The sequence below is a fragment of the Nipponia nippon genome, unplaced genomic scaffold (genome assembly GCF_047370975.1).
Source record: "Nipponia nippon isolate SJK-2023a ecotype South Korea unplaced genomic scaffold, ASM4737097v1 scaffold_7, whole genome shotgun sequence".
Classification (NCBI taxonomy): domain Eukaryota; kingdom Metazoa; phylum Chordata; class Aves; order Pelecaniformes; family Threskiornithidae; genus Nipponia; species Nipponia nippon.
This window is the reverse complement of record NW_028262391.1, coordinates 9077200-9100094: the sequence shown is the minus strand read 5'-3', so window position 1 is coordinate 9100094 and position 22895 is coordinate 9077200. Positions and strand designations below refer to the sequence as shown.

The 22895-nt window shown below is 39.3% G+C and overlaps 1 protein-coding gene across 1 annotated transcript in view; it reads right to left on the bottom strand.

Annotated features, from left to right (window-relative positions):
- PLCH1 (phospholipase C eta 1) overlaps window positions 1–22895 on the bottom strand; it is an 85848-nt gene that overhangs the window by 7800 nt on the left and 55153 nt on the right. The window contains exons 8-21 of the mRNA XM_087739172.1: window positions 21524–21727; window positions 19823–19943; window positions 18117–18288; window positions 15150–15257; window positions 12732–12893; window positions 9876–9947; window positions 6965–7059; window positions 6162–6262; window positions 4507–4686; window positions 4313–4420; window positions 3162–3286; window positions 2677–2761; window positions 1766–1912; window positions 1286–1365 (exon numbers count right to left, since the gene is read on the bottom strand). Of these exons, the coding sequence (XP_087595298.1) occupies window positions 1286–1365; window positions 1766–1912; window positions 2677–2761; window positions 3162–3286; window positions 4313–4420; window positions 4507–4686; window positions 6162–6262; window positions 6965–7059; window positions 9876–9947; window positions 12732–12893; window positions 15150–15257; window positions 18117–18288; window positions 19823–19943; window positions 21524–21727 (1760 nt within the window). The remainder of the gene's footprint in view (window positions 1–1285; window positions 1366–1765; window positions 1913–2676; window positions 2762–3161; window positions 3287–4312; window positions 4421–4506; window positions 4687–6161; window positions 6263–6964; window positions 7060–9875; window positions 9948–12731; window positions 12894–15149; window positions 15258–18116; window positions 18289–19822; window positions 19944–21523; window positions 21728–22895) is intronic.

The window sequence follows — 22895 nt, the reverse complement described above, 5'->3', positions numbered from 1 at the left end:
GGTTTACAGAGCCATCATTAGATCATTCAGTGATCTAATAGGATCAGCGAGGATAAAGGTAGTGGAGTTAAGTGAGGATCTGGACTATACCAAATCTCAGCCCCTAGGCCTTGTCTGTTATTTTCCACCTCTGTTCCACTGAGCTTTCCTTGGGTGCTCGCAGAACTGTGGTTTTACATATTTGACATGACGTTCTCTGCATCTACTCCCAGAAGGGAGAAAGATTGAGGACTAACTGTTCTTTTCAACCCCCTTCATAAAGGTGGGGGTTTTTCGTTTGTGGTTTTTGGTGTGTTTGTTTTTCTTTTTTCTTAAATCACTACAAAGGGCTATTTTATTTTAGCATCCTGTTGAATATGGCCTTATTTTCTTTGTGCTAGTTATCTCCAATAAGCTCTTGTAAACTGCTCATGAAAGCAGTTGAAGCAGAAATGCAGAGAAAAAGCACTGTGCTTTTACTTCCATTTTAAAAACATTTTAAAATTAGTAATCGTGCAGAAAAGCAAGATGTATGCACTGAAACCTAAAAGATTTAAAGCTTAAATTAGCTTCTAAAAATAGCTTGTCAAATACCACGTTCTGGTGCAGTTTCAGTTCTCAACATTTATGTCTAAAATAAATTTAGTTTAACACACCGAAGAAGTGTACTTACTGTATCTAGACATGATAATTATTAGGTGCTAACAGTAGGAACATTCATAAGTACATGCATGCTAAGACTAGAATAACAGTATGTTATGCTTTCCTTGCTAATCACCTGCAAGGAATCCCCACACACGCTAGGAGCTACACCCTTCTGCTTCCTGAGCACTCCGACAGAAGTGTGTCTGCGCTGTTACTGGGCTATCGCAGCTGGAGAGAGCCAAGTGTTTTACTGGACATGGGTGTGCTGTGAACGGGTGCCCTGGCTCAGTGCTCCTCAGAGAAAACACTATGAACAAGCAATTGCTGTTTGCTTCCTTGAGCATGCCGATGCTTAGCAGTGTATGTAGAACCTGTACAGATACAAGTATAAATGAAGACATCAAGTTGAGGGCAAAGGAGAATCAGACATTGTGCTTTTTCATTGCTGTGTAATTTGTTTAAACTTTATTACTGATCACTGCCAGAGAGCTAGGTACTGCTAATCCAATGTACAAAATGCCATGAACCTAAGCTATCGGAATCATTTAGAAACCACACAAGTCCTGTGAGGTTCTGTGGTATATTTAAATCCACTTTTATCAGAAGAATTAAAGCAAAAAAAGAAAAAAGTCATGAGATATAAATTTCCAGATATACCTACCTTTCCATAGATCTCATTAATGGTTATATGAACAAATATGGATGCTTCTGTCAGTCCTTCTAAATACACATGACGATAACCTAGTGAAGCAAAAATATTGTACCACAAATCAACAGTTTTCATTTTATGCACAATTGGCAATGACTGTCTATAAAAGTGAAACATATACAGTAATCCACCTTACGCCTTTAGTAAAACTTATCTTATATTCGCACTGGTTTTCCAAGCCCCACAGCACAAACTGCCTCCAAGTTATAAATAAGACACCAGTAGCAATTTCCAAAAGCACAGACACCCAAACTCCTTCAAGTAATGGTGAATATACCACCCTAAGATACCAGGAGAATTGTCCAAGCTCATACATGAAGTCTCAGAAATATAAGCATATATCCTATGTTGATAACCTCATCTTCAACTTGAAGTTCAAAGGTGTTTGTTCTTCAGTTAGATCTCAAGGAAAGGAAAACAAGTGGGACTAACCAGGCACAAGACTGCTAAAGGCCAGAGTTCTTTGTCCAACAAAGTCTCGTCCAATAGGGTCATGGTCCCAAACAAGAAATCGCACCAAAGCTATTTCAGGCATGTGGATGGTAAAAGTGAGTGTTTCCTCCCAAACAGGATTAAACCCTGTAAAACAAACAGAAATTTTGGGAAACAAGTCCATAGCAAGCACTAGCCTCAATTTTCACGATGCATAGCAAGAGGCATAAGAAACAAGCAGACCACATACACAAATGAATACTCATTACTTACTGCTCATCTAGATCTAGATGCTCTCAACCTCCATTATGTAAGTAATTAAAAGTGAGAGATCTGTCTGTTGGACCGCTTTTACAAAAAAAGTGGTTCTGGTTGGGTAGCTGGCAGGGATACCAAGGCAAGATCTTGTTTTGCAAAACTATGGTAGGCTAAAGACAGACCAAAACAAATAGGAACCAATTCCTTTTTCCCCCGTGGTTTTGCAGCTTCCTATGAGAACTGATGGCCACCTCTCCTGCTGCAACAGACTATCCCACTCTGTTATTCATCTCTTTCCTGTGAAGGCTGAGGTGGCAGTGAAACTGCCTAGGGCATGATTTGTTTTCCTTTCATTTGAAGTTATACATGTAATTTTACATAAATAAATATTTGGAACTTCTGCATAAAGGAGATTTAAGAACAATCCAGGAGAAAGATATTGTGTTCAACAGTTCTTGTCCTTTACCTCTTGCTTGTCTGTCTCCCTACACCAGAAATTCCGTCTAGAAAGCAGAATTAATTTGTTAAAATACAATCATTTGATTTCATCAGGTAAGAAGCTTTGCAATTTAGAAAGTAATAACAGACACTGAATCATTTATGATTACTTAATATTTTACTCTAAGAGGAGGAAATCAGCTAAATTATCTTACCATTGTCGTCAACCACCCTGGTTTGATCTTTACAGCAGTCAACAGGTAACCCAATAATTTCCACCTCAACAAAGGGATCTATTATCTATTTTTAAAAAACAAAGTATTTTAAAAGCAAGCCAATGATACAAGTGAAGGTCAATTTATAAAGAAATTCATGCAGAGAGTTAATTTAAATTCATACGAGAATTCAAAAGCCTTTGATTCACATGAATTTTCAAGCAGCACAACCATGGGAAACAGCTTCATGAAGTGTAAGTTGTTGTATAGTTTGTAGTCTCAAGAGCTATGGCCAGCTACGACTAATTTTCAAAAAAGCAAAGTCGCCCTCAAAATACGAAACAAATTAGTTCTTAAACATCATCTGCAGGATACAGACTCTGTGGGAAAATGTAGTATTTAGTGACCAAAAGCTTGACAATATCTGAAATTTATTGGTGTGTTTAAACAAGGAGGAAGCATTTGTTGGTATTAGAGTATCTTACCTCTCCTCTGTCTCCTAACATTGAGTCAGGAGGCTTAGGTAGCTGCTGTCCACTGATGATTTTCAGAATAAGCTGCTTTTTAGGACTGGCAGGAAGTGGATCAGCAGAGTAGGGGTTGAATGTGCCTAAAAGATGGCAAGGAATGAAAAGCGTAAGGAAAAAGATACACAGATTAAATATCACCCCCCAAGATGCATACATATAGCAAAAAATTCAGTCATAAGCAAGTAGCTTACAGAGTATAGAGCAGCTGTTAATGAATTTTAAAATTCCATTCCACTTTCTTACAACCTTTACTGAGCTGAGCACCCCTTGTTTACATGATTACAAGACAGAGGACCTCTCTAATAGTAAAGTTTTGCAAGATTAAGACTCCTTTGGAAAAAAAAACCACAACAACTTTCTTCTGTAAAGTAGTAGCTTCAAAAAAACCAATAGTTATAACCCAGATCAACACTCTGATCATGTTTTTTGCACAGCTGCCCAGATGTTAATGAGAACAAGCAACTAGGGTTGAGTAAGCTGCTTCCTGCAGCAGCAATGCCTGCTTCAAGTACCCAAACTCCCTCTACCATTTCTCAAGAACCTTTCAATGCCACTACTTCTTATGGCCACATTAAGAAAATTACTTAGAGATACAGGGGCACAATCAGATCCCAAGTCCTCAAAATATGGAAGGATTGTGATTGCATGACACTGAAAACCACTGGCTCCTGTTCTAACAGCGTTTTGTGGACTGAACCAATTCCTTTCAAAGAGAACAAAATTCCATTGACTTGCTTGAGAGCTGCACCAAGTCCTGCATACTTGGTCCTGGGCCACGACATACACTGTTGTTCTTGCTTGCAGTTGGCTATCCTAGGATGCCCTTTTCTTTTTTTAAGCACATATTAAGATGGAGCCCTTAAAATATATCTATAATAACAGCAAGAGATTGTAGGCTGGTACTTATGCAGTCTGAGAGTTAGACATCATTTTTTGAGGACAAAAAAATATGAATTCTGAAGTAAAATAAGCTTATGAATTGATGGAAATATGAAAGATTCTACATATGTTCTTATTTTTCTTTCTTGTGTCTTGGCAACTTCACCGTGAAGACATTTTCTGAAAGGCTTAACACTTACAGTAATAAATGTATAGTGGGACATTACCTTTGCACATCTGCTGAGGTTTGAGGACATAACCACAGTTGCCGTTTACCCTAAATTTTGCATCATTTAATTGCATCACACGTCCCTCAGATTGGTAGTTTAGTGCCACTGTTGAAAGAGAAGACTCAGGTGTAAGATATTTACTTAGCACATACACAAGAAGTGGAAAGTAAAGTTATTCATGCAACACCTACCTAACTGGCAACCAACATTCCAGTAAGGTAAAGGATTGAAGTTGCTGGAGTCAATCCGATAGGCTGACGGATAGACCCTTGTAAGCTGTTTCTGGTTGTAAAGCATAAACTGTTCAGCCTTCTGCTGCACTGCTTGGTGGGCTCTTGTTTCACTGAATGACAGCACGTTCCCTGTTGACCCTGTGTGTATTGTTAAATCAACAAACAAGTTACAAAGCAATCCCAGGAGACAAGGGACTGAACTCAGACCTTAGTTGCACTGGTATTAATCAAGGGGAACATTAGATTTAGTCCAAAGTTACAATGATGGATTGTCCTGTCACATACAAATCACGTACATTGCGTAACCGAAGGGCACCAGTTTCCCCTTCCAGGAGGGTCTTTTGTTCTACCATCAAGTTTCCAGACTTACAAGGAAAGCCAAGCAAGAGCTTACGCTAATTACTAGGGTCTTTTCTCCTGCAGAACCCCAGACATGATTGCTATGAATAATCTATAGAGAAATCTACTAATGGCAGCATGATCAAAACTATCTTCCTGAAGAGCTTACAGCTGGGGGAAAGATGAGCCCAGAAGGGCTCTGATTTTGCTCTTGTCCTTATAACACATTAACAGCTGCACTCAACCCATTTCTCTCTCACAGAGGTTTCTGCAAACTCATCCTTTCTCTAAATAATCCAATTAATCTTTTCCAATTCATAAGTCTTCCCTCTGAGCATTTTATCCCCTTAGGCAGACCCCCTTTGATCATCTCTGCCCTCTGGGAAAAAGACTGACCAGAAGAGTTTCCTAGGCCCAGCCTTGAGGGAGCAGTTAGACCAACTCAACTGTACCATTTCTGCATGCCCATCTCTTCAGTTAGGATCAGGAAAGCACAAGATCTAGCTGAAAGGCAGCTGCAGGACTGTGCTCTGATGAGCAGGCCTTCCTTTCCAGAGGGCCACGAGCCATCAGATGGGTTCAGCAGTACCACCTAACTGCACATGGACCTGTGGAAAAAGCTGAGCTGTCTCTCAGCTCAGAAAAACGAGACTGAAACTCTACAAGACTATGTTCTTGTAGGATTTCTTGGACTCTGTTTCTCCACACTGCTTTCACCCTCCTTAATTTCTACCAGTAAATTCTATTAAATTAGGAATTAACTTTATAGTAATTACAGAATTTCACACACAGTTTGTTCACGTACATTTGGTGGCCTTTCCCACAAATCCCTCTGCAACTATTTTGATTTCCATTTTGCCTCTAACATGTTTAGTGAAACAACTGCAGACTTTCTGAACAGGTAACACATCTATTTATCATGATACAAATCTATCATGTTACTCAATGCTACTTAAAATCGATAATGTTAAAAGATGATGACAAATTTGATAAAACTGTGAAACCAGGAAAGGGTTCTCCTGAAAAAGCTTCATTTTTAAAATTGCTGCTAAAACATGAATGTCATAACGAACCAAGGGAAAGGCTATTTCTTAGGGAAGGAAAAGGTGGTGCTTTACTCTTCCTCCATATTTAAGTAAAAGGGACAGGTAACTAACTTCTCTGCTTTTAAAATATCTTTGAAAAACAAGGGAAACCTTGAGAACACAGACATGTTTCCTATCCAAACAGAAAAGCAAAAAAGGAATGTGTAAGTCTCATGCCAGCAGCCTTACCATCATCTACTATATCCTGGGCTGCCACAGAGTTCGTGTACACCACTAGGTCAGACAGAGCTCGGCACAGCTTCACCGTTTTCCTTCGACGAGCCAGTCTGCTGAGTTATATTTAACATATAAAACAAATCAGGATTTTTTCAATATTTAAAGCATATTTCAATCCCCTTTTCTGTTCTTTTCATCAGTAAGGAAATAAACAACTGTGAACAGGGAACCACATCCAGCAAACCTCCTTAGAGAGGGCTCCGAGATGACTGTTCCCCTTGTACCTCTCTAGTCACACTACACAAACAAAATTTTTCATTTAAAACATAATGAAATAGATGCACTATGGCTCTTCTCTACCAAAACAAGGCAGGCAACTTTGAGCTGTATCTGAAAACAGAGCATTTCAGTGACAACAAATGCATTCTCAATGGCACTTTTTTGATTACTTTTTCTTTACGTTCTCAGATGTAATAAAGTTGGCTGGGCTGTGATGTACCCTTATTTAGCTTAAACAGTTTTCTCTGAGCACTATTTACAGCATTCAAAATGTAGATTGGCATTTTTCCATTAGAAGAGTATTACTATCACACTTCTTTTCAGTTTAAGGGTAATTGCTGTTTGCAACCTATGAAACCTACGCAATCAAAACACCGGGCTATAGCAGTTACAGCAAAATACACCCCAACAGTAGTGTCATAAATGACCTGCTCTTAAGAACAGACTTCCCTGAGGCAGTGTCATATAAATATTGGTAGCAGTAACATGCCTCTAGCTTTAACTGAGCTGTAAAACCATAGTGATTCATAGCTCACCTGTGGAGCTGCCCTGTTTCCTTCCCAGAAGAGTTTTGCTGGCTTTCTTCATCATCTGATGCACTATGGTATTTGGATGCTGCCTTCACAGCTTTCTGTTGGGAAAGAATCAAGCACAGCTGTGTCAGTTTATGGGGTGGTTCTATAAATTCACATTACTGTAATTAACATCAGGTGGGTGGGTGAGCTGCAGCAGATTTACAGCACAGGACCAGTTTCCTACAAGGATGCAGAATGACCTTTGGGGGTTTGACAGCAGAAAACTCTGGGTGGTATGTCAAGTGTTTCCATACATGTAGAGAAGAAAAGCCAACACAAAGCATCTGTGCCCTGATCTCACTCCATCTGACTCCAAGGATCCAAGCCAGCAGCCACGGAGCAGGTTCATCTGCTGGCTAGCAGACAAATACAAGCCTGAAGATAATTTATTTCTGCAAACTGGCCAGTCCATTGCAGGCCACTGCGTATTCTGCAGCTGCCCTCCCCTGTTCCCTCCTGACATGAAAGAACAACATTGCTTCACTGTCTCCAGTACACTGGCACTGGTCCTGCTGATATTCTAATGGATCTTATCCTATTTAACAAACAGCAACACACAGTAGGATCTAAATGTACGGTGCATTGCTTCCACCTACCTTCCACACCCCCGCCCCCAATTTAGAAAATTTAACAAATTCATTCATGGAGTTGAGAACAAAGTCTGGGCAAAATTTTCAAACATTTTTTCTTCTCATCTGCCTTTTGAGCCACACATACAAGCGTTCAAATTTTTCTAATTTATTACAGTATAAAGAAAATAGCAATGATAAAAAGATTAAAATCTCAAAAGCACCATTTTTTCATAAGCACCTATTATTTAATACAGTTTCCAATTTCAACAACATTATACTTTTGGTAACAGTAACTATAGCTTCAAGTGAGAGTTTCTTTAATTCCCTTCTCATCAAGAGGTAATTAACAATATATCTGAGAGCTCCTTATCCTTTTGCTCATATGGCTAGATGCCAAGTGAGCACAGATTTCTTTTCTCCTGCTGTGATATACCAATAATGTACATAATTTAGTTTGCTGTGTTTAGTGCTGAAATAAAGTTGACCATATTGGAAATCATTTGCATTGTCCACTTTTGCAATCCAAAGGTCTGCACTGTGGATGTTTCCTGCAGTTAACTTGCAGGAATTGCCAGCCTTAGCGCCTTTGTCCCTCCACTGGCAGTTTTTGAAGAGTTTATATATGGATATATTTGGCACAAGAGCTGGCTGAAAACATCACAAGTCAATATCCCTGGGTGGATAATTCTGTACCTGCAAAGTATCAATCCTTCCCAGGCATCCCTCTATCTGGAAAGGCATAAGGGGGAAGTTACTGAACATCCCTGTTGCCTCAGTCTACAATACAATCATTATTAAAAAAAAAAATAAATCTATATATACGCTCTCATTTTTTTCAGCAGAGGTTAAATGAATGGGCTTTCCACCTGTTGAAGTAATTAAATTATTGACCTACTTTCCAGCCCTCTGTGTAACCAGCAGTTTTTAGTGGCTGCCTTTTGTCTGTGACATCTCATTCCACAGCATTTGTTTTCCCATCAGCAAGCACAGGTTACAACGTGAAGTGTCCACTATCATGCACAACAGGTACTTGGAGATCTCAACACATACTGAGTGAATAATGTGCACTTAGCTAAAGCTGCTGAAAGAAATATGACCACTTTAAACTATTGTAAGCTTAAAATCGAAGTGTAAATATGAGTCCTGGTATTGTCTGCCTAGAGGATTTTTGATGGCTCCTAGCTGGCTTCAGGGCAGATGAGCTGGTGGCTGATTAAGTTCTACGAAGTATTTTGTAATTGCTGTTTTTCCTAAACTGCTGCCCAGATTATCAATTACAGAGTGTGCTCCCTGCTCGGCTGCAGCTTTCACCATGGATAGCGCTGAAGAAGAATACAGGCGTCTAGCAGGCTGGGGGCAGGGGAAGCCGCTGGTGGCACAGTGACTCGGCTGCAGACCTGCTGCATGCCCCTCTCTCAACAAGCTTATCTGCTGATTTACTTACTTGGTATTTGCTAATTGACTCAGGGAGGAAGGAAGCTTTCAGTTGAATCAGCTCATGCTGAGGCTACACGTTCAATAAATCCAAGCCTCAAGGCACCGTGGGAGTGTGGGAATAGGGGAGGCAGATGACAGGAACACATTTGTCAGGATATGGGAATGGGAGGAAACATGGACGCACTGTCCCTTTTGGTGGCTGCTATCTGTCCAGCTGTAAAATGAAACCTCACACTCATTAGCTTTTGCTTGGTTCAGTAAAGCCGCCCCAGTGCAGACCCAGCGAAGCAGACATTTTGACCTAGCAGCTACACAAATATATAAATACTATACCCAAAACCACGAAGAGATCAGAAAAGAACACATTTTTACAAAGCAGGACCCCAGAGCCAGTACTCAGTCACAGCAGTCCCTTAAAGCAAGTGGAAAGGCAGTAAAAGCACAGTCTGCCTGGCGCTACTCAGGGTATGAAACAGGATAAAACTGGACTGTGAATGAAACAAACATCGTCAGCTGTGTGGACAGAGGTCTGGAAAACAAGAATACACCAAGGCATTTGTCTACATTGCTCTTCTGCTGCTGCAAGCTTGATCAGAAAATCAGCAATTCCACATCACTAGTAAAGATGATCTTTTTGGTCAGGCAAGATTTCTTTTGAGTTTGCGTGATCATCTTTAAAGGGTTCTCCATACTGCTACCAGCTATATTCTTCTGAACAGCAGTAAACATACCAAGTGTAATCACGTAGTCCTTCCTCACTGCCCTCATACACACCATGCTTGTCTCAAGCAATAAAACATACCCAGTGCCTCTAGAATGCTGTCAGATCCAGAACATCAAACCGAGTCTCTCATTTTACTTACTTTGTGTTTACCAAAGTTGCTCATTAACGATCGGCTATGAGCCTTTTTTCCACCTTCTTTTGTGTCCAGGTTCTGTGCAGAGAGAGTGCAATAAACAATGTGACTAGATACCTTCAGAAGTATCTTTAAGGAGTCTGCTACAGTCTCTAAGGACATAGTTTCCACCTAATATATAAGTTTCAAATTATAAGTACTTCACCCAGATTCACTATTACAAGAGTATAGTGATTGCACATGAGAATGAAAGTGAGTTAAAGTCTAAACACAATATACTGATCTGTGAACACAAATTGAAATCCATAGTCTCATTACAGGACTTTTCTAATTTCTTTGTATACTTGATAGCTCAGAAATCCTCTAACAGTAAGGAAAAATACTAACACTAACACTCAAGACAACAGCCAACCATGTAGAAAATAACTGTCTAGCAAAAACAGGCAAGCAACAACAAAACTAACAACATTTGAAAGTGTACTTGAAAATAGCCACAAAGGATAAGGGGGGGGGGGAATCTCCCCTAACAGATAAATTTGGACTTTTCATAGGCAGCCTGAAATCAGAGTTTCACATTTATAACCATGCCCCTAGACACCAGTTGATAATTCCTGGCAGCATCTAGCTTTTTCTGTCAGAAAAGCACATCCTTTCATCTTCGAAAGAGCAAAACAAAGACTTAAAGGTGCTGAGAAATATTCCCCCAGTGTTTCAGCAAGTCCTATGAACTCAAGTTATTCCCTGTTCAGCACTGAGTTGGAATTCACTTCGGGCTATCATAACGGTAAGGGCACTAGATAGTTTCTTCAGGTCCAAGAAAGTCAATAACCTCTGTATCTACGTTCAAAGATTTGTTCCTAGCTCAGGCTGAAAGCGTCTGTAAAATGCAGAAGGAAACCTTAGCAGATAAAGTACTTGTCTCCCTCAGATAAGAGTGAGAGTTGACAGTTTCAACAGCAAATCCAAACTAGTATCAGGCTTGACTGACAGTACGGTAAACATTGCCTTCCTCTCTCCCGACAAAAAACCCCACTTGATAATTACTGGACATTAGTACATCAGCTTGCATTGTGAATACTGGGGGTTTTGGGGGTTTGTTTTTTGTTTGTTTGTTTTGTTTTTTTTAAATAAATAATAGCAACTCTTTGGGAAAATGAAAGGCAAATCAGTGACGAAGTAAAGGAAAGTGAGATTTGATCAGCAAAAAAGTAGAAAAATTTCCCAACAGATCCCTTTCTGGTACATCAATTACACAGTAACTACTAGAGAACAGCTTTACAACACCACCAAACAAGGCCAGCTAATGAGCTACAGAACTACCAAAACATCACAGTGTTTAACCATTTAGTTTTCTCCCATCTAGGTCAACAGTTGATAAAAACTAATTTTCCAGTTGTTTTAACTTATTATTACTAATTGTTCAGCTCTGTATTACTTTAAGACCCTTGAAAACAACAGTGACATACAATCGGTCCTCACACAGGACTGTTGCAACAAGGGAAGTGATCTCTAAATGTCCCTTAATAACATAAGTCAATTAGAAAATTCTGTCACTTTGTATTATTAACTGACAGATGTTCAAATAACACAGTTGCATTACCAAAGTATTTTCAGTATTATGGTCATGTCAATGACATGTAATGGGTAACCTCAGCCATCATATCCAACACAAACACCTTGTGGAAATTTGCGTTCTTTAAACAAAACTCCCTGCCCCCTCACTAGCTACGGGCCAATCATTTTTCCAGATACCAGAGAACATACCGACCGTAATTATTCTAACTCAAAATAATATTGAAATGGCTCATATCTGATCATATTTACTAACACGGGGAGTTTGTTCTCTGAAATCCCACTTTTCCGACCTCATGAAGGCCAAAGGGAACAGGCAAGCTGACTCTGTTCTCACACTGCAAAGCCACAGTCTGAAAATAACCCTTCTCTGTCAGGTCAGATGGCTCCATCCTTTGCATTCTTACAGCCTCTTCCCACCGCAACGCAGCTTTGACCAGATGTCTCAAGCATCAGTACAAGCTGAGTATGTTTTCTGCAGTCAAGCCTGGCTTCAGGGAAAATGCTCATAGGTCCAGCCTTGGAAAAAGGGATTGATAAGAACTACATAAACCCTACAGACTGGGAAGATGTGTAGAAAGCAGAGCAACACGTACTTGACCTTTAAGACTACACCGGTTACAGAGTAGGCACATCCCCCACAGGACAATTCACTCTGTAATTCAACATAACTGGGGTTTGCATCCAGCTGAGGTGAAAGTATGGTAACTGTGGATTCAAGGTACTAACTGTCCATTGACGTACTCAAAATTCCAATACGTTTTACTGTTTTACAAAAATAGTTTGATGTCAAAAAGGAAAAGAAACATACCATTCTTGATATAAAACAGTCTGGGCATGAAAGAACAGAACCTTGCTTAGGGCAGTAAAAACACAATCCTGTGTTTTAGTGCTGTACAAAACAGCCATCAGCATTACAGGCAGACAATGCCTTCAGTTATCACAGCCAGTCTTGACAGGACTAAGGCACTAGAAAAAGGATCTTTCCCCAATAACCTAGACACAAACTAAATTGCTTGACACATGCTTGCAATATTAGTACTTACTGAGTTAGTTGCTTCCAAGGAATAAACTAGATTAGAACACATTGGAAGAACATACTCTTCACATTAGACCATTCGAATTCTCTCATTAGATATTTTCCTGAAATAGTTCCAAGTTTTCATTTTGGATAAAACAAACTCTCAGAAGTTGTTCTTGAGTAATCAGCTTTCTCATCTGACAAACGTGCAATACGCATCGCATTGCCTAATATTCAACAGAGCATGCTAAGGAGAAAAGCCCACATACCTGTTTCAGGTTAACATTTAAACCCTCATGAGTTGCCTTTAGCAATGCTCTGACAGTGAAGCTGTCAGGATCTTCTTTGTCCCTGATTTGAGATTCTTTTATCAGAGATTCCAGCTTTGTTCTTATAAAAGATTCCACCTGGTGCTCAGTTGCACCATTACTCTGAAAGACATTAAGAAATCCAGTTAAAGTAGACTATTACATCCATCACTTCTGGGACAGCCTGAGGGAGGCATTACACACGCTTCAGGCAACACAACGCTCCCAACGTTTCCTCTGTGCAAGAAAAAGCTTATTGCATAATCCTGCCTGATTTTGCCTTTTCTATTGGTGGCTTTTACTGCAGTTTCCATTTTTCTTTTTTCTCTTTAGCCTGCCTGACACATAATTTACCCTGCCTCTCCAAAGCACAGTCCACCACGTAGGTCACCCCAGAACCTGGCCCTGATGTTAGCTCTTTGTTTCAAAACAGTCACAAGTCTGACCTTCCCTTCAGAAGACGGCATGAATTCTCAGCTAATGCACTTACACACTTCCTCCGAAATATCAGACAACCTAAGCATCATTACATTCCTGCTTCAAATGGCAAGACAGAGGAAGCAATTACTGTTAGCATCAGTCAGATGGACTATACAGACACACACTGGTCTCTTACATAAGGTGCTTAAAAAAAAAGTGGATCTTATAGAACATGTATGCACCTAGCATTCCTCTGTCCATGGGGCATGAGACCTCTCCCGAGACAGGAGAGGAAAGTAACTGTTTCGTCCTAGCATGTTCCCTTTCTAGCCGCAAAGACATACTGTGTTTTGCACTGGCTTTAAGTATTGCCAAATTTTGTCTTCGGTCTTCCTGTTGAAGAAAGCACCATCTCATCAGAAGTGCTCAAGCCATATTAGTAAAGCATATGTGGATTACACAGACCGCTCCTACTAAACAATACATAACAACGAATCAGGCATTTTGTTGGTTCAAAACTGGTTGAGCAATCTTATCTCATCTTACTATACCATAATTACAGTTATGTTCATTCAATATACACTTTTTCCACTGAATTTACACCTGTGGAAGTTTGTAACTGTACTTAAAACAATCATTCATATTCCTAAAGATTTATGGGATCGGGACCCTTCAAGCTTCCTCATAAATTTGTTAATGCCAAATATTTCCAATTCTGTAGTAAATACTAACAGAAACATAACATTCTGAGTCATTGAGCAAGCTGATTTTATCCTATGCTTTAAGCGTTTACTGCAAGGCTGTACTTCTGTATGAGACTGCCTTGTGGAACATTGGGGTTGAAAGAAATTGAAGTGCAATCAAACCTCTAAATAATTAAGAAATTAATTAATCATTATTTTGTCCAGTAGCATAAAGAGGTTTTGTTTATCTAAGGGCGGGGGGGATTCAGATCAGCGCTTCTGTGTGGTGTACTTGAATCTCCAAAAAGATGTTGCTGACACAAGCATTTTAGCAGCATCAGGGTAGGGGAAGAACCAGCATAAACATATGCTTCCTCTGAACCAGTTCAGATGGGGACTTCTGTTACCTGTAAAGCAATTCCCAAGCTATTCTGAAAAACCTTCAATTGCTAATAGCAGGCATAAATGATACAGACAAAATAAAAGCTCAATATGTATACCAGAACCAGTTAACGAGAACTACAGATAGGTGTTTTCATGTGGCAACAAGGCCAACTCCCTGGGCTACATTCAAAAGTGGAGATAAACATTATACTTGCTAAACATGAATTTGAATTCGATCTATTCTTTCTGCATCTCCCTAGATAGTATTTATTTTGTTCAAAAGTTTGAACTGGTAAGCCAAGGCTGCCTCCTGACCAGAAAAAAGCATCTGCTGAGTAACATGTATTAGCATTGCACACCAGTTTCAGTTTTTAGCAAAAAAATGTGTTAATAAAATTAACAGCAGAAAAATAAACAAGGAGTTAAGAAATAAAGGGAACAGAAAGCAACCTTCAGTGTCAAAAAAATAAAAACCAGAAGGACTGAAAATAATGTTTCACACCTCAAATTCTTTTCACTTGTATGTCTCCTTTCATAATTTTCATCTAGAAATTGTGTAGCAATTCCATCATGCCATTGCTTTGAGTACTACACATTTGTATCTGAAAAAAGCCTAGCATGCTTATAGTGCTGGCATCAACATTTTCAGTCTAGTGTACCAGAAGTACTTAAATCTGTTATTTATATGATCTAAATGATAAAGTGTGCATTTCTGAGCAATGTCATTCCATATCTAAATATGGCATTACATAACTTCTGTATCTTAAGGACCTGACTTAGAAATCAAAGTTAAAAAGTTTAATCTGTTAACAACTGTTAAGTAGGATTATGGAGCATGCATGTAAGAAATGTAGAAATGTAACGGTTCTGGGAACTGTGTATATGCACATACATAGCAGGACTTTAATTTGCAGTCATCTTCAATTTCATCAGCACTGTCCTCATCTGAAACTTCTCCTTCTTCAGCATCTGCTCCAAGACTGTATGGCAACTTTTTACCCTAAAATGAGGAAAAATATTCACAATAAATGCACACATGGTCAGTGTTATTTAGTGCAAAGACCAAAATAGCCCATTCTTCAACTATTTCTTATGTAAATTGTGACCAGAGTTTAGAATTCATTTTCAGAGTCTCATGCAAACTGGCTCCAGATTATCACAGGTGATAATTTAAGTATTTCTGGAAGAGTTTGTTACAGAAAGATCTTTGCAAGCTCTTCAAAAAAATAGCATTTCCCATCTCTGGAGCAAGCCAGAAAGTGTCCAAAAGATTTTTTTGAGTTGACTCCCAGATATTTCAGGCTTGCCCCTAGTAAGCAGACTGTTATATACTTAAAATAAAACTCAAAAAATCAGAAGCTGAGTTTTTGTATTAGGCTATTCATCAGAATGGAAAATGCAGACACAAAAGAACTCACTGCAAGCAGCCATCAACATGAAGAAAGCAGCAAAGCCTCTTTTAATATTGCACGCTCATGCAAGAGTGTAGTCAGCAATCCAAAATTAGTTGCTAATCCAGTACTGTGAATGTTATATACCTACATTAGAAAGGAACTACTTTAATTCCATGTCTAGTTTCCAACATCTAATTAGAGTGGCGAGCATCAAACAAAGGTTATTGGCTACTTCTGGTAAAAAAATAAAATAGGCTCCAACGGATCAATTATCCTATTTAGAACATCCATCTTGAATTCTCCTGTGTGATGGCTTATAGTGAAGCTCAGTCACAGCAACTTAGAAATGTTGACTGTGGGACCTCTGAAGGTCTCTGGTCCAATCTGCCACTCAAGGAGGATTGCCACCAGCTCTAGATGAGCTTTGCTTTGATGAGTCTTTGCCAGCTTTCAAGGGTGGAGACTCCTCCAGCCCTCTGGGCAGCCTCGTCCCATGCTGCACTACCCACAGCTGAAAAAGCTTTTCCTGCCATTCAATCTGCACCTCCCAAGCTGTAACTTATGGCCATTGCCTCTTGCTTTACCATCTGCTACTTAATAAATCACCTATTAAACTTTCGTGTTATTACTTCTGTCTCTTCCTCACTGATTGTAGAAATGTTTGTGGTCTACCTGTTTCATCTGTGACAGAGGTAGATAAGAACTGCACTCAGATTTCTGCAGAAATGGATTGATTTACAGACTGCATTTTGAAACTAATAATGCTGCCCTGCTAATGAGCGGGTCAAGTTCACTTCATGCTGGCACCTTTATACTGGCTTAAATCCGTGAGTATTATTAGAATTACTCTTTATGTACACTAGTGAGATGAAAATTATGCCATTACTTGAAATTGTTTGGCTAATGGATCAATACTGTGTTTCAAAGGAAAATGTATAAAACAGAGCAAAGTAATTGCAAAAAGATGAGAAACTGGCTTACTTCTTAACAAGATGCCAATTTCTAAATATGATTGTACCTTTTCCAACAGGGCTGCTTACATTGAACAGGAGATGGGAAACAGGGCTTTGTGAAATGATACTGTGATGCTTAAAATAGTACTCCTCATTCTTAAAACATTAGCTCAGCTCCACACCATTCTGTAACTACTCACGGAGTTTCAGCACTGTTAGCCGAAGAATCAAACTAAAGTTACAAACTCCAATGTGCTAGGAAGACCAGCTCAAAAGTTCATGTAAGAACAGCGCAGTACCAAACCTCTCTTGCGTTTTGTGCATTGACATAGTATTTCGAGCCAGGTTTGCTGGGTTTGTCACATGACTGATATTACATACTATTTTGCTTGACTCCCTACAATACCAACACTACATGCTTGCATAGTTCATTAACTAGCAGTTACACAAGAAAACTGATTCAGTGAAATTCAAAAATCACAGTTGAGCACTCAAAGGTTTTCTAATTCAGAGTCAGCTCTGTACTATACATTGAAATATGTTCAACCTAACATCAAACCAAAACTGTGAATCCTTGTAGCCAGCTTGATATGGGGGAGGGAGGGGCACAGAAACCAGTATCTCAAGAGCTCACAGCAAAGTAATTGCCCCCATGTGTCAAAGTAAATTGGACAACCTAATAAGGCACAACTCTATTAATCATCCTGTCAAAGGTCTCCCTTGCATTTCTTTCTTATTATATCCATCTTGGTCTTTGAAATTCCTTTCAGAGCAAATCTGTTTATACTGAGGCTCAAACAATTAATCTTGCATACAACACTAACTACAGTGCTCAAGGGCCTCCTTTCTTGCTGCTCCTTATAGATACCTTCTGAAGTGCTCTTTCATAAACACAGCTGATGAACTGTGAAAATAGTTTCATGTAATGAACTACTGCTCATAGCAGGGTGAGGCGGAAATGCAAGAAATTTTCAGATGCTTTTATATTACTCCAAAATACTTTGTCCAAGGAGGGACTGTAGGATAATGTTTAGATACTATAGGGATATGAGCCATACAGAAAAATATCCACTAATAAAAAATTAGACAAATTTAAAAAAAAGAGAAAATATCAGGTTCGGGTAACTGTGTCACAGTTCCTTCTATTCATAACAATGCATTCCACAGCATTTTTCTGCTCTCCGGACTCGGTGCTGAGATTTAAAAATAAGCACCTCTGACTTTAAGACTCTCAGATAAGATGCTTGAGAAATAGAAAGAATTTTCTTTCCACTGCTGTTGATACCACCTCCCTGTTGAAACACTTACAGAAGTACTCTAGGACACTTGCCAAGTTCAAGGTAAAGTCTGTTTCAATGTTTCTGAAAACCTCAGAATTTTAACTCACTTAGTGCATCTGTCCTATTGCACAAGGTATTGCTGAACTGGTTCTCCAAAGCCAAAGAAAATCTACGATAAATATCACATGCTGACTTTTGTTGCATTTTGAACACGCCACCGGTAGCAAGTTACCTTCACTAGGATTTTCCCTTTCAAATTTTGAGGGCTAGGAAGCTGTCTGGAATCTCCAGTGATTACAGATGACAAGTCGAGTTTGTCACCAAGTATCTCCTTCAAGTACTGAGCAATCTTCTTTTGCTGTTGAATACTGCAATGGTTTTCAATAGACAGTATCACTGGAAACCTAGAAACAAAACCCCCAGACATTTTCATAACTGTGTTTTAAGAGAGAAGACCTGCACAGCTTACCACATAAACTGATGCAAGCAGTTTGCTTTTGCATTGTCAGTAGTCTGGAAACAAACTCACTTTGGCAGGAAGGACTTCACACATGAACTCCCAAATCCCTGCTCTGTCAGAATCTCTCAGATAGTCCCTGCAGATGATTCTGCCCTCTCCCTCCAAGCCTACCCACTAGTGCACAGGGTGACAGAAACCGATGATCACTGAGCATGAGGCACGGAGAAACTTGCAACAAAGCTCATCAGCAACACAAAGCCTTTTTGTTCTATGTAGCTCAGCAGAAGTTACACTATTCCTTTGCAAGCCATATACAAAGTCTTCATAAGCTGTAAGTGATCAGCAAGCGGCTCCTGGAGAGAAGCGTTTTGAAATCAACAGATTCAAAGGAATTGCTAACACCTCTCTGTTCATCTTCCAAAGACTGACAGCTGCATAAACGATTTGCCTTTGTCTTAATAAGTGCAGCTACAGTGAGTCAGATCAAATCTTTGAAGATGCCTAGGCTCTGGAGAAGGCGAACTATTTGGCAATACTTTCCAGAATACTCTCCTAGGCTCCATGAATTTGCAGCTCAAGTTTCTTGAGCTAAAGACATTGTTTCTGTATATAACAACCTATTTCTTCAACAAATTTTCCCAGTTGTTTTCTAAATGCTTGGCAGCCCCAGAATCCTATGGGAAGGAATCCCAGAGCCCAACTACGCACCAAATGAAGAACCACGTCTTTTAGTTTTGAATTCACCAGCTCCTATTTCTAATCAATAACACCCAACTTTTGGGCTCAGTTTTTTTGCGGTCTTTCCCCCACCCCCACCCCCACGCCCATTGTTGAGTCACTTTTTAATTTTTTTTAAATAAAGAGAAGTAAGCATTTTCCCTTTATTCTCTCTAAACTACTGAAAATTCTATACAACCACTCGTGATTTGAGACTGTTGTATATATATGGTTAAACTCCATGATTTTTATTATAAACTGTGGTAAAGTACCATGGCAAACAAAATAGAATCTGAACATTGCCCCACATATCAGTATTTCCTCATACTATGTTCAAGACAGCTTTTCAGTTTTCCTACTGAAATAAAGTATTTTCCTTAGGTAGAGAATATTAATTACAGTATTGATTTTTAAGGAGAATTTCCCCGTGGATATGAGTGGGAAGTTCTCTTCAAACAAAGGACCGAAATAATTTTTAGTTATTCAACAGTCTCAGACTGTTCAAAATATTATTGAGTTTACAATGTATGAAAGGTCTTTATAACTTAGGTTGAACTTTCTAACTTGATTGATGGAAAGAGCTCATGCAGTTGAACAATAAATATGACACAGGCAATAAACAGGGGAACAGAATCAACTTTATAATTTCTCAATGTGTTTAAAGGAATATATGTACTTTCTGATGTTGATTGTCAATTTTTGACATGGGATTAACTACACAAAACAGACAGGTGTAGCTTCAAAGCTGGCTCTACACTTACTCATTTTTGATGAAGGCGTATTTATTGATAGTTTCTGCCACATCACGGAAGAGTATTTTTGAAGTAAGAGTATAGCCATGGTGCACTACTGGCTCTCCATCTGGACCATCCCAGCAATCCACTATTAAGACAAAAAAAGCTATGCATTAAGAGATGCCCATGATCTTATACATTTCTGCTGATCTTGCTTGCCAGCAGAACTCATGTACACTACTCAACCATGCAGGTGTCAACAAGTTTCATTCAATCTATTATGACCTACCAATTTTGTTAAGACTAACAAGACAGTCTTTTCTTATATCAAATGAGAAATCTGCAGCCCAAACGTGTTTTCCCCCCTTAAACTGAGGTTTTTTCCTCATATATAAAATTACAAAGGTGTAATAGGTCAAATAATGTTTACAGCTATCTCTTGGGAAAGCATCTTCTGCTTCTGAAGACAAACTATTCAATTTAGTCTTTTTTCCACTCCTAATTAAACTTGCAGTTTTATAACTGACTATAGTAAGAGTAGCATCAAATCCATCACATGTAGAATGGACTAGGACAGTAATACTTTTCCTAATGAATTACTGTACCCTGGATTTACACCAAACTTGTCACTACTGTTGCCTCTACATGAAGTTAAAAACTTCACAAAGAGAAAGCTACAGAGCTATTACCTAGGCTGTACAGTGTCTACAATAGTTTTGAGGTCAAGCAAAATAACACACTACTGTGCGTTTCAGTGAACTTTCCTACAAAAGGGAAATTATAGCAATAGACCACCCAATTTTCTCAGGTTCACTTTCTCTAATTAACTTTTAAAGTCAGATTAACAAATTGTTCTTCCAGAGATGAGTTTTGTAATACTAGTCATAAAAAATTAATATTGAGTTTAAATTTGTCAAAAGACTATTCCACCCAGAATCTTGAAAAGAAAAATACTAATGTTTTGTTATTATTTAAATCATGCAGAACTTAAACAAGAATCCAACATGATCTGCAGGCTATCAGACAAACAGCATCTTGTTTTCTTCCACCAGCATCCAGCCAAAGAAACAGCATCCTACCTCTCTATTGCGGCAGACCAAAACCAAGTTTCTCAGCTCTAAGATGGTGACAAGAAATAGATACGCAGCTGTGCTGATAGAAGGCACTATTTGCTCACCTGTCCTCCTCCTACAGGCACTCTTCATCTTCCCTTTACATCTGCAGAAGGAACTGCATATGCAAACACCCGCTTTCCCATTCAGCTTATGAAAGAAAAAGGTCTTAGCTGGCTCAGCTCATTCTGAACAACGTGGATTAGGAAGCACTCCCGTGAAGTGGTAACCTCCAGCATGGGGAAACCACAGAGCGAAACAACCGGGGCTGCTCTGCTGGAACTGCAGGGCCCCAAACAGATGCCTGTCCATTGCTTTACTGGAGCTTGTGCAACAAAAATTGCTTCACAAACATAGGACAATGGAAAACTTGCACTGAATGAGAATGGCATAACAACACAGCAGCAGGCAGGAGAAAATAGCGGTGTCTACGAAGTTTATCTGAGAAGGTCATTCCCAATAGAAAAATTCCTGTTTAGACTGCTAGAAAACAGGAGTTTACCACTGAAGTTAATCAGACAGTGAAGCATTAATGCTTTGAGTTTGCCACTACTTTGCGCTTAAAAGAAATATCCATCATACTTCTCACAACCAGCAAGTTACGCTAAAAATATACCTTCAATACATCGACAACCATCTTGCAGCACTCGTGCATACATCTCCACTCTGGACTGGGACAACAGTTGGTCTCCTGTCAGGTATGTATTGTGAGATGAAGCAATAAAGTAGTTACAAAGGGGTTGATCCATATCCTGATGTACTTCGCAATGCAGTGGATTAAATACATCACAAGCAGGACTGCGCATGAAGTTGGTGAAACCTTTGAACAAAGAGAAACAGTTTTGCCATGGATGCAGTATATCTTACCAATGATTTGCACTCTAACACTTTCCTCTGTTTATGCTTGTCAGGGCTAACTGATGTCTCCAAAACCACTGAATCACACAGCAGGGATTAATCCTCCTGTACCCTATGTTTTCAGCATATTAACTGCTGTCTGTGGCTTGCCTGGTTCTCTGCAAACTGAAGAAGCTGCACAGACTCAGTCCACTGCTGACACACACACACAGGTATTTCTTTTTGAAGCCTATGGGAGTTCTGGCACCTTTGAGAAGAATACATTCCCAAGATCCAACCCTTGTTTCCAGACAATTTTCAAACAGCTTTGAACTAGAAAAGGAAATATAATCTAGAAAGACACATTTATGACTTCCAAAAAAACAAAAACAAAAAAAACAAGCATTTGCAAAATATGACATTGAGCTCAGCCTCTTCAGAAATTAACAAACAATGGCAAAAAAAGAAAGTAGGACTCTAAGAGAAGCATAGAAGTAACAAATAGTAGCTATATGAGATGACTGAAAAACCCCACAGATCAATACAGCCACTGCCCAACCTATTTTCAGATCTGATGTTTCATTCAGACCCTCAAAAGGGGCAGATGACAAAAATGCACATGTAAAAATTCTCTGAAACCCTGAAGAAGCTCCCTACACCAAAATCAAGGCGCAGACTAAGACAAGTGTGTTCCAACTGCCTTCTGCAGTTCAGACAAAACCACACCACTAATAAGCGGAACAGAAGAAGGTGTATTGGTTTTGTTAGAATCAGTGGAAGAAAGTATCCTCCCTCACAGTTATTCAGTGAGATAAAAATGATCTCTTCATCTAGATGCTACTGCAAACAGACAGTATGCAGCTAAACCACAAGTCATTACTGTTAGAAAAACTGCCTTTTCCTCCTTCTTCTCCTTCTTAAACTGGTATCCCGTACGTCCTCTTGGTTCTTGTTAAAGCATCAGTATAACAGAGAACCTGGGTAAAATACTTAGGCAGCATCAGTCCGCGTTTCCTGGGATGCTGAATTGTGCCTTGGAGGGCGAGTGACCTGCTTAGAGGAATATAGCTGGCTAGGTTGAAGGGAGGGAACCTCAGCCTCACATTCAGCAAGATGCAAAAGATTTAAGGTGCGCACTATGTTTCCCTTCA